The sequence below is a fragment of the Lampetra planeri genome, chromosome 18 (assembly GCF_965212315.1).
Source record: "Lampetra planeri chromosome 18, kcLamPlan1.2.h2, whole genome shotgun sequence".
In the NCBI taxonomy this organism is placed as follows: domain Eukaryota; kingdom Metazoa; phylum Chordata; class Hyperoartia; order Petromyzontiformes; family Petromyzontidae; genus Lampetra; species Lampetra planeri.
Window position 1 is genome coordinate 11,615,039 of NC_136124.1, and position 12,392 is coordinate 11,627,430.

General features: G+C 44.9%; 1 protein-coding gene and 1 long non-coding RNA gene across 2 annotated transcripts; one reads left to right on the forward strand and one right to left on the reverse strand.

Annotated features, from left to right (window-relative positions):
* Positions 1-2,442: 2,442 nt before the first annotated feature.
* Positions 2,443-4,494, reverse strand: LOC144723665 (uncharacterized). The gene is made up of 2 exons (XR_013586254.1): positions 4,406-4,494; positions 2,443-2,529 (listed from the first exon to the last, which is right to left on the reverse strand). It is a non-coding gene; the product is annotated as an uncharacterized LOC144723665 (long non-coding RNA).
* Positions 4,495-4,671: 177 nt separating this feature from the next.
* LOC144723668 (glutathione-specific gamma-glutamylcyclotransferase 1-like) lies at positions 4,672-9,726 on the forward strand. Its single transcript, XM_078602566.1, has 3 exons — positions 4,672-4,922; positions 6,026-6,061; positions 8,450-9,726. The coding sequence occupies exons 1-3, from the start codon at positions 4,764-4,766 to the stop codon at positions 8,984-8,986; spliced, it is 732 nt and encodes a 243-aa protein (XP_078458692.1). The 5' UTR covers positions 4,672-4,763; the 3' UTR covers positions 8,987-9,726.
* The last annotated feature ends 2,666 nt before the right edge of the window (positions 9,727-12,392 follow it).

Consider the following 12,392-nt stretch of genomic DNA (forward strand, 5'->3'; position numbering starts at 1 on the left):
CCGTGACGGCAGAAGGTCTATTCATAGGGCAACCACTGTTGACCTTCCCATTGAATAGACCTTGGCCCGGATTTAAACTCGCAACATTATTATTGTGAGCGTTTAAAATCAAACTATATCTTTGGCGAGGCTGCTGTGTTGGCTGTTCTGCACAAGCACAGTTAACAAAATACTCAACACATTGCCGTAACTCTTGAGTTCTCAGCAACAACACTGCCCTTAAATGGGGAATACATATCATAAAAGACGAAGTTTCGGGCAAAGATTTTTCTTGACAGATTGATTGTGAGACACACGACTTGACGACAATCAGAGGCACGATTGCAGAAGATAGTGGAATGAGAGTAATGTTACATACAGACCAACGCCCCTGTGAGTACGTGTGGCCACGTGTTCCATTTAAACGTGGAACAATACAAACAACATTAGAACACATTCGTCAATAATACTGTGGCCTTAAAAGTAAATATCTATATGTAACAGGCTACGTTTCGGGCAATAACCCTTCTTCATAGCACAATGATACAGCTGGATTGTTAGAATGCGTTGATGTCGCAGACATAACATCCATCGGTGATCAGAGTGGCTGTTGATGATGCTGCTGTTGGCGATGATCATGCTAATAATGAAGACGTTCATTCCCACGCTGCTGTTCGTATTTGCTGGTGCTTATGCTGAAGATGCAGTTACCGTTGCTGATGATGAATATGCTGCTGTTGATGCTGGTTGTTGTTGTCATCTCTCTGACCAGCCCATAACAATTAGTCCGAATGTTGCCAGATCTGCACAACGAAACCTCTAGACTGCGGAACACAACCATGAATATCTAGCGTGTCACTTCATATTGTATAACATACAGAAACAAAACAAAACACCGCACTGACGGATGTGGAGTTCACCGAACTGATAAGCATGGTTGAAATATCAAAACAAATGAGCAGGCAATATGTCACCTTCACATACCCGTCTCTCCACATCAAAAGTAAAGTATTTCTTACTCAACCCAGCTTCTGGGAGGGCATAATTTCAGCATAATCGGTTCAAGACAAGCAAGCTCTGGACCGGTTTTGCCGTAATTACGTCTCATCAGCTGATTCACACTTCCTTGAATAAAAATGCTGGTGAACTGATGATCTTCTCTGAAAGGATCATCCCCTTACGCTATGGGGTATGGTTGTTTCTTGACCATACTTTACCACGATGGTTAGTGCTATTTGTAAAGAGTGTCCAAGAATTTAAATCTAATTCACCGGGTTCACAGCGCTGTGTCACTAACCGCAGCGCCACCGCTTCAACACTTCTAAAATTGTGGATAACTTTTTAGCTACATTTTCTCGTGATTATTGTTCTTCAACTTAGAGGTGAACTGAAACAATAGTAAATGGCGCGTCGTTAAACCTGTACGCCTGACAATTGGATTCGTATGGCTATTTCGAGTGATGGAGACCGAGTAAAACATGGAACGTTGGGCAAACGTTGTTGGTCCAACGGTTCCAACATTTTCTTGGTTCTTTCGGTAAAGTCACGTAGAAGGGAAGTAATAAAATAATACAAATAAAACATAATAAAACAATTCTCACGACGTTTCGGCCACAACGCAAGCAGCCGTCCTCAGGTGAAAACCAGGTCTGTCGAGGCGACAGCGTCTGAATGAAACAGCACACGTGCTTGGAGCATATATATAAGCTGGGTTGGAAGGGGGGAAAAGGGCGCCTTGACAAAAGAATATGCATATCAAGAGGAATTTAGCATATTTATGGGAAATGCCGGTATGTAATTAGTACTACTTATACCCGTGCATTATGCAGGATTAGCAGCACCAAAGGGAGGGGATATGGGAAATGCAGGTATGTGATTAGTACTACTTATGCCCGTGCATTGTCCAAATGTTGGCTTGTTTACTGGGAGATCGCATACCTGTCAACCCCTTATCAGTGCCCTACCTTATTACAGACCAATTCAGATCTTATTGGTCACCCCGTGCCCCTTATATATCTCAACGTTTATCCTACAAAGTCCCATCACAACTGAGAAACACAAACAAATAGACATTCTTTTGCCCGTATATTGAAACGGCTGTACGCCGTATGGACCTGAAAACTACATTTCCCTGTACAAGAATAAGGGTAAACCGTGTGGATTGACAGGTGATCGTCATTATTTGACGTGAATGTGTGGCTACCCAGTTCACTTGCAAATGAGATTCGCGCTGTTCTCTTGAGTTCGCACATTTGTTAAACAAAATGAACCTTGACTTGGAGGGCCTTGTGGCAAACATTTGGCCATATCATTAAGTGGCCTCACCCAAACATATCAATTATGAATAATAACATAGGCCAGGGGTCGGCAACCAAAATAACAAGAAGAGCCATTTCTTTCCAATTCGGTACAAAATTCAGTATTTCAAGAGCCGCAATGCATCTGAGTACATACTGTACATACGTACATATCGTCAAGAAGCAGCCCGTAAAGAGCCGCATGCGGCTCCGGAGTCGTAGGTTGCCGACCCCTGACATAGGCGATGAAAACCTGCGTGTTAAGGGTGTGAACAAACCTTGAATTAAACAATAAAAACAACTAAACACTATTTTTTGCGTCAATTCCCATCTTCAAAACATAAATCTCTGTCACAATCAACAATCTATTCTAATTTCTAATGTGCCGATTGTTACTGGCCGCTTGGCGTTCTGGGGGCCCTCCGTGTTTGTGTCGTGCTTGGCAGCTGTGTTCAAAGCACAAACATCAAAATGATCCATACTCTTAGGTTTTTTTCGGTAAAGTCACGTAGGTAAAAAAAAATAATAGGAATAATTGTTAAATTAATTATATGATTATAAAAAAATAATATAAATAATTATTTTATTTCTATTATTATTTCTATTATTTTTATTATTTATTTTTACCTACGTGACTTTACCGAAAAAAACCTAAGAGTATGAATCCTTGCAGTCACGAAAGCTTCAAATCTAGAATCAAAATGATCCATCGTCTCTCTCTCTCTGCGCAAATTGTAACATTTTCCGACAATCGAGGCTTGTCACAGATGCGGAGGTTTAAACCTCTAAAGTCTGGACGACGGTGAGCGTGAATCGCGCGCCGCCCGCAATCGCGAACCGAGTTGCATCACCGAACTCCAATGCACAGCCCTGATGCAACCGGGTCTCGCGTTACACCACCAGAGCCCACACCACACACACACAAACCACGTCGCCCCTCCCCGCCTTCTATTCCACCCATGATACTCTTAGGTTCTTTCGGTAAAGTCACGTAAAAAATATAATAATAATTAAATAATAATTAAATAACTAAATTAACTAAATCCACCCATGATGCCAGACGAGGTGGAATTACCTCGAGACTAAGGGGGGGGGGGGGCGGAAAACCTGCGGTTGTGGAGCCTCATGGTGGCTCTTTAAAGACCGCTTCGTGATGGTGTTCACACGCGCGTTGCGGCTCGTGAAATAATTGGGGAGTTTTTGTTTTTTACCGAATTCTCACAATTTTTTTTTTAATTCTTTGTTACGTTGGTTGATGAATCCTGACACCGCAGGTGGCTTTTACAGAGAGGTTAGTTTTGTGATGTGAAGAACGAAACAAAGTGCCGAATACACCGAGCATCTTCTTGTTTCCACTGATCGTAAAAAAAAAGAAGAACCCTAGCGCGAAACGTCGTTCATTATATATTTATATTTTAAGGCCACACACAGTGCTATTGTTGACGAGTGCGTTTAATGTTTGTTGTTGTTTTTGTTCTTGAACCACTGACAATGCAATATCGCTAAATGATGAATTGCCTGGGCACAAACAGCACACACGTGAAGTGTTGGGGACTCCCAACTCGTCAAAGAGGTCTGGTCGGTGTGAAATACCCTCAAGAGTGGCTCTCCACAGCTACTTCTAGTACAGTCCATTAAGGCAGCAATTACACATTTACCTTATTAATATTCTTTATACAAGAGTATCAATTGTCGCGTCCTAAAACAAGGTCTGGTATGGACTATGCCAATTTTTTTCGTTATAAGATCGCTTCTGAGGCAATACTATTTGTCTTTCAAGTGTGATTATATTTGTTCAAATACGTGGGAAAGAGCTTCATGGCTCATCGGATTCCTCCAGTCTAAATAAAGATTTTTATTTATATCATAGACATGCTTTTATGCACACCATTGATAAACGACATACATTCAAGACCAATACATCCCGTACATTTACACATTTTCTTCGCAAACAATGTACTACATTAAATAGTGTTGTTATTGGCACAGTATGTACAGTACTATGACGTCGGATCGTGGTTTGTTTTAAGGCCCACAGTGTTATCGACAAACGTGTGTGCCTATAGCAGCTGAGCAAATAACATATTTGTATCGAAGTGAAAGAAAGCTTTAAAAAAACAACGTAATACCTTTAAATCTCTGAGAAACCCTTTAGAGATTGACTCCATCCTATAACTGTGCGCACTGCAGAATAAGCCGCGGCTCACAAGCGCAGAGGGAATCCCTCTGATCTGACACTGCCATTGATGTTGGTCGGCCACACGAGCGAGCCAATGGGAATTGGGGAGAGAGGAGGGAGTGGGGCTCCCTCCTCTCTCCCCAATTCCCATTGGCTGTGATTCCCGGTGGGCGGTGCTTCACCACTATATAAGCCACACGTGCGCGTCCCTGAGGTCCACATGATCGGGGGTGGAGGCGGTAACTGGAGCCGTAGGGCTGGGATAGCCCATCTGCAGTCGCGATATCAACTGCACCAGTGGTCGCAAAATGATTGGGGAGGTTCCCAGCTCGCTGTGGCTCTTTGGCTACGGCTCGCTCGTGTGGCGGCCAGGGTTCGCCTACAGCGCCGTGCGGGTGGGCTTCGTGCGTGGCTACAGCCGGCGATTTTGGCAGGGTGACTGCGAACACCGTGGAACTCCGCAGCAGGTGTGACTCACCGGCACCGCGTCTCACATTGAGTTTGAATGTGGCCGCCTCTCATATTGATACTGCTGCGGCATGGAGCTCTCAGACACCGAGTTTCCGTTCAAATGTGTGGGGGTTTTTTCACACTCGGACATTTTTTTCTGCTTACTGGTATATCCCATTTCGTCTGTGGGGGGGGGGGGTCTGCATTGCTGATCTTTCTCCACTCGTTCCTGTCCTGAGCCGTGGGCTTCACGTCCACCCCACACTATCATTCTGGTTTAAACCACCGCTAATTAAAAAAAACATGTTTTTCTTGTGTAAATCCACTGATGTTTTGTGCTGTGATGTATATTGTTTTTATGTTGCCTTTATAAGTCGAGGTGCCTATGTATTGGATTAATATCATTATTTGTAGCTTATTTCTCTGTTCTCAATTGCATCCTAAATGCATTCATTCGGGGAACAAGGCACGGGTGCGAATTCTTATCCTGGTTGCAAGTTGGATATATGCTTATGAAGGATGTATACATTTCAATTTCTAAACAATTATTCAATTGGCTCTTACCCAGAGACAACGTAAGCTAGAAACCTGCTCTATGATACTTGCTATGATCATACAACAAACGGTTGAATGGTCCGTGGATGAGCCAGATCTCAAATTGGTAGCATTTGAAGGGAGGTACAAACTTTGGCACTGCTATGTTTGTTGCTAGTTGAGATTGAATGTATTAGGTGAGTATTTCAGCCCGTAGGGGTCTTTCCAATGAACTTTTTCAGCTCATGACAATGTTTTGAAAAGTTAGCATTTGATTAAAAGAAATTATTTTCATAATGTAACTCCTGAACAGAATATTCACACATTTTACAAGACATGTAGGATCCAGTGAATTATACAAGTGAGAAGTTTTTACACATAATCAAGCCTTATTCAATTGAAGCTGCCTGCGGGGCTGAGCTTTGGAAAATATTTTCCTTCTGCCCCCACCACTAATGGGAGCGGGGGTGGGGTCCAGAGTGTTGGAGTGGCCTACATTTTTTTTTGAGAAATTAAACCATTGTATAATTACAGGTAATTTTTATACACCACTAATCGTCTATTTATATTTGTTGTTGTTTTGCAGCCTGGCCGAGTTGTTACGCTCATCGAAGACAAAGATGTAAGTTCTGATTGTTTTTTTGTCATGAAGTCAAATCCGCTTTTGTAGACGTTTCACATTCACGAATGGGGTTTAATTCGCAACACGCAACTGGGCTGTTCTTACATCTTAGCAGTGGCCCTTCAAAGAGTCATTGCTTAAACATCTATTTTGGCATTCAGATGACAGCGTTGATGAGTGTTTATTTCCCACGTAGTGATACTCATTTATTACACCACCACCGGGATGATGGGCTGAGTTGATTTCAAAAGCCACCCGTGATAACACCACCAATTCCTGCGCTCGGATAACCAGGTAATTGAACCAATTTTTAGCAGGAATACAACGATCCTTGCCTCTGCCACTGGAACATGGAATTTCCACGAGAGCATCCGACCCAATGAGTAGAGATAAGACAAGTATGGGACATACACACACAAACATAGTTACTTGTATCCAAATGCACCAGTCGCATAGAACACAACACACGGTGTTGATTTTGTTCGAAGGAAACACCGCAGTTCTATGCCAGCGACAACCATGAATAGAACGTCCTGTGCTATGAATGAATGCCTGTCGAATGATGCCTCCCATCAGTTAAATTCCCTGCCCACGCATCATGACTAGAAAGCACTCCCCATCTCGTGTATCAATTTCGCCGCGGTGTATTTTTTGTCGTCACCAGGCAAGCATAACATGTAGGGCGTTCAGGGCAATTCTGCAAACATGTTGCGTCAGTTATGGAAAAAAATACGTAGGATGTTTTGAAAAACTATTGTTGGTGTTCCCATCAACGGCATGAGCATTTTGTTACAATTGTTTCCTCAAATAATCCATTCTGATGTCACACGTTTGTGAAATTCCCCTACAGTTAAAGTGTTATTTAAGCTGATACAATCTCCAAACTGGCACTGCTACATTTCTCGGTACCTGGATTTTTTGTTATTGTAGCGTACGAGTAGGAATATATACATTTTAAAGCCATCAACTATCCTTGCCCAACTGAGGAATTTTGTGTAGCGCTCGTCTCCGTTGGTGGCCCTGAACCCACGGCAGAAATTACACATTCTCATGGCAGGCACCAGTCTCTCCATAGATCATTGATGACTTGCCACAAAGCGATACTCGCATTGTCAAGCCTGAGGGATCATGATCTGAACTCCAAACCCTCTGATTAAAAGACTATTTTCAGTGAACAACTTGATAAAATATATACATATATAATTTATGTTTCTGAACAATATGGATACGTCTTTTTCCAATCTGAAAATAATTTATAATTTACAACCCTTTACTTATCTACTGTTGTTTGGCCATACTTGACGTTTGCCATTTGGTTGGTAAAGCTTGTGACCAGGACCAGTTCAGATATAACGACAGTGCTCACTGATGTTATGCATGGCTGAGAAGGGAGCTCGGGTTCACCGGGTTCACAGTACAGTAAGCTATGAACTGAACCACCGCCCCACCCCATTCAGTTTTATCATCTTATGCACATTTACAAAGGTGTGAACACTCCTTTTAAAGGGGCTTTGAAAACCTTCAGACTTATTGAGGCATTGTTGTGTAAATATTGAACTGTATTTAACTATGACCATATTACCCAGCATGCACCCAATCTAATCAGATCTTGGAAGGTACACAAACTTGAGCTTGGTATCTCTTGGATGGGTGACCATTATGCACAAACAGGTTGTAGGGAGGGTGGTGTTATTACTATACGTCAGGGGTGGGGAACCTTTTTTCTGCCAAGGGCCATTTGGATATTTATAACATCATTCGCGGGCCATACAAAATTATCAACTTAAAAATTAGCCTGTTATATTTGGTCAAACATTTAATTAACTCGCCCCTAATGTGATGGCTGGAACTGCTTCTCTTTCGTGAGGCATGTGATGTTAGCTGGTATTGATGATGTTGCTGCTCGCAACTGCTTTTCCAGGTTTGCTCCCAGATTTATTTAATTTTGAGTCCTGCCTGCGGTTGCCTTGGCAGGGCCACACCAAATGATTTTGCGGGCCTTATACGGCCCGCAGGCCGGTCGTTCCCCACCCCTGCTATATACGTCTTGGCTTCCACATCTATTCTCCCCACCTTAACTAATCTACACTGACACACGGTGCGGGGAGGCCCTCAATCCAGCACAGCAGTGAGTTGATAGAGGGGTTGTACATTTGAACCTCATGGCAGTACCCCAGCTCTCGCATAATGCCCGTAATGCAGTCATTTTTAGTCTGTTGATGGTCAGCGATGCAGCAATCGACTCATCTCGACGAGCTGTACACGATGTTCTATTCAAAGTATAATATTTAATTGCCTTGGCCATTTTGTATTATTTGGTACCGCGGGGTACCGCCATAAGGATCATTAGCACTTTAATGTAACTGCGCCTCTTCTTGTATCACGCAGGCGTGCACGTGGGGTGTCGCATTCGAGGTGCGGAGCCACGAGATCGCGCCCGCCCTCTCCCACCTGGCCGTGCGCGAGCAGGAGCTGGGCGGTTACGACACACGCTTCGTGGACTTCGTGACCGAGGAGGGCGATGCGGTGACCGCCCTGGTGTACATCGCCATGCCGCACAATCGTCAATTCGTGGGCCCCGCGAGCCCCCAGGCCATTGGCGCTGTGGTGGCCGGTTGCTCTGGCCACGCCGGCCACAATGTTGAGTACGTCTTGAGGCTTGCGCAGGCCATGCGCCAGCTGTGCCCTCGCGTGCGGGACCATCACCTGGAGGAGGTGGAGGTGGCGACGCTTCAGGCGCTGTTCACCCGGCATGTCTTGCTGTCTGTGCCAGCGAGCGTGAGCTACCCCACGGACTTGTTTGCAGTGCTCAGAGATTTTCTCAACTCCAACAAAGGACTGGACTGCATCAAGACGTCTTTGGAGACGTTCCGAACTTTCTTGCAGGGCATGCACTTTACTCAAACAACGGACTCCAAAGCATGATGTTCCCAGTGTGTATTGACAACTCCTTCAGCGCTGTCCATTTCAGCAAGTGGCTCTCACTGGCATGCGTCATTAGTAGTAGCATAAAATATTAAGCTCATGTTTACTGTAATATTTGAGTAAGAGCATGTATTTCATTATAATCGGAAGGCCGCAAGTTCGAATAACAGTCAAGGGTTGGCAACAGTGGTTTTCCTATGGATAAACTAGTCCCTGCCACAGTAAAGTGGAATCTCCACTCCTGGCTCAGGACCGCGACCTGAGATGAGTGCCACCCCAAATGCATGCTTGAGAATGGGGACAAACTTGATGTTATATTTCATTTTAATATTCAGGTGATGAGCGTCCAATGCCTCACTGTCCAGACCACTGTTACATATTGTGCTGTAGAAAGTCTTAACGGTAGTATTAGCAAGCTGGCCTTGCTGCTCATTTCGAAGCATTTGGTTATCCTTAAGTGATGCATGATTAGTTCATTTCGTACGTGGAGTTGAAGCTAGTGTAGTAACTCTGAGAAAAACGGTTGTGGAAATATTTCTTAAGTTATGTTGTGGTGTTTTTTTAAACTTGTTCCTCAAATGTGTTGCACTATGATGTGTGTGGTGGCGGTTTGTACTATGATGAACGATCCTATGGTGTGCGAACGGGAAATGCCTTAATGCCGTGGTCAGTATTTAGTGTTTTGCATGATTGGTGTCTTCAGCTGTCCATGTCATAATAAAAACACGGTAAGGTTAAAATTTACTCTTGAATTTATTAAAACAGCTTGGTAACATTTCAGCTCCACATCCATATACTGTAATTTGGTAAAGTCATTCTGTGATTTTTTTTAAGTAATTTTTTTTTGCTGTGGTAAATGTGGAATCCACCTTTTCCATCAGTACGGGATCGTGTTTCCCCCTTGCACGTGAGGGTTTTCTGTGGATGCTCCGGTTTCCTCTCGCATGTAATACCACCATATATAGAGGATTGCAGAGCTTGGGAAATTCCTGGCACGGCTCAGTGCGTGGTTGCCTTCCCGCTCGCACGTATGTGGTCAATTGCACCTCTCACAACGAGAGTGAGCGAATACTGTAGGCGTTACAAGTTGAAATTATAATGTCCATGTCCAGCCCCGTGTCAGTCCATTGCTGGATGAGGGTCCCCCAACGGGATATATATGACCATACCACTCTTATGAGTGCTGGTTGGTTAATATTGAAAGCATAGATGCGGGAGCATATTCGAGTAAAACAATATATTGAGCTTCGCTGCTCTTTGCTGACCACCACGTAACCCACCACACACCTGCTATGAATGGGTGGTTGCCCATCCCCAGTACTAGCCAGGCTAAAGCCAGACTTGGCTTCTGAGACCTGACGAGATGGAGGGCGTTTCAGATTAATTGGTCACAGGTGCTACAGGATTAAAGTGTATAAAGGGGTTGTAAAGGCCTGAGAGGGAAGTAAGTGAAGGGATATGTTAAGCTGCATGTTGAAACGTTGAGAAAGGCAACAAAAAAACTCAAAGGCAAATAATGGGGGGGTGGGGGAGGGGGACACGCATTGCAAAAATACACTGAAGCAAAAATGACCTGGCAAATTGTGCAAATGCACAATCCATACGATACCACGACCATATACTTGAGGAAATTTAGAAAGAAAAAAATATGCGTGTTTCCGTGAAATGGATCATGTGTCGTACACTCCAGAATAAAAAAAAAACCCAATAAGTATCAATTTGAGGAAAGAGCACAGTAACCCCTCTCGATCTGCAAGTGTTACATTCTTTAAAACGCTCGCGAATGCAGAAACCTTGTTCCAATGGGAAAAATGGGGTCATGTTCCTGGTACGAGTGAACATAGGGGAGGGGGGGGGAAGGTAAATGTTTAATAACAATGACTACAATAAATATATAATAAATTATAAATAACGTTTTTATTACCTTTTATTTCACAACGATGTATGTGGTGGTGGTAATAGTGAGGAATTCAGGGGGATGATGACTCGGGAGAGGCAGGGGTTTGGTAACAACGTCCAGTTATCATTTTAGCACCCTGGACAGCACTAGCTGTAACACTTTCCTTAATTGCATTCGCGTTCTTTTGAATGGGCCTTACAGTCAACTCTCAAAGTAAGCATACACAATAGCGAGTTCAGAGTGGGATTATTGCGAAACTGAGGACTCGGCGGGCAGACATTTTCAAATATAAAATTCTGTCGGTCTGTACACTCGGGAATACTGTAGTCCGGCGGATCACATAGGGAATTATTATTATTCATTTAGTAACTCGCAAATTTGCGAAACTCACGAATACAGAACACTCGCATAGCGAGGGTTTGCTGTACTTGTCTTCATAGAGAGACTGGCCACCTCCACAGCAATGTGGAATGCTCACCAATTCTACCAATGGCCCAGGACCATGCTTGAAAACGAGCTATACCCAATACTAAATTTAGCAGGCAGATGCTAATCATCTACAAGTCCAATATCATCATTAACATTACTTCGCAGGTGGTGCAAGTGTAGTGACATAGAATGGGTGCAAGTGTAGTGACATAGAATGGTCACTACTGTGTCGGCCTGTACGAAGGCTGGGGGCCCCAAGGGGGTGCCTGGGGGGTCACGTGGTGGAGGGATCCGGACCTTCCCAGAGGTGGGGGAAGTGAGGCGTGTCCTGGGAAGGGAGGCGTGGCCTGAAGAGAGCCAGCCACGCCGGGGCGGAGCCAGCCACGCCAAAGCAGATATAAGTGTGGTGTGAACGCAGAGCGAGGCTGTTGTACTGTACTCCGAAGTGAAGACATCATGGGTCGTCGTCCTAAGTCAGGCAGGCCGTTGCCTGCCTGGTCCAGTCTGTGTCGCGTTCCAGAGTGTTAGTAAGTTGAGGAAGGTGGTCACCACCTCATGTACAGCGTTATGTTACTTACCGTTTAATAAATAGTGTTGCCTCCAAGCTGCGTGTGTGTGCACCTAATTCGAACCCACTACATTTGGCGTCAGAAGGTGGAAAAATAAATATTGCTAGGTGTTATCCTAGGGAAGTAAAATGGGCACACGAAAAACAAATATAAACTCATCTGGACGTCTTCGTACGACGGGGACGGTGTGACTATCCTTCGGACAGCCCCGGGGATGGCAGCCCGGTGAGAGAGAGAGATGGCGCTGCACGCGGAGCGGCGGGACTGACATCGCACTGCTGCTTCGCCGCCATCGGGAACGGAGCCGCGGGGAGAGGACACCATTGTCGCTGCGGGGGCTGGCGGGGGAGGCCCGGGCATGCGGGCCACGCGGTGGGCCCGCCATTTCGACGGCGGGTCGGGGCACGGTTCCCGCCAAAGCGCCGCTCCCGCCATTTCGGCGGCGGGTCGGGGCGCTGTTCCCGCCAAAACGCCGCTCCTGCTGCCGAAATGCCGCTCCCGCCGACAT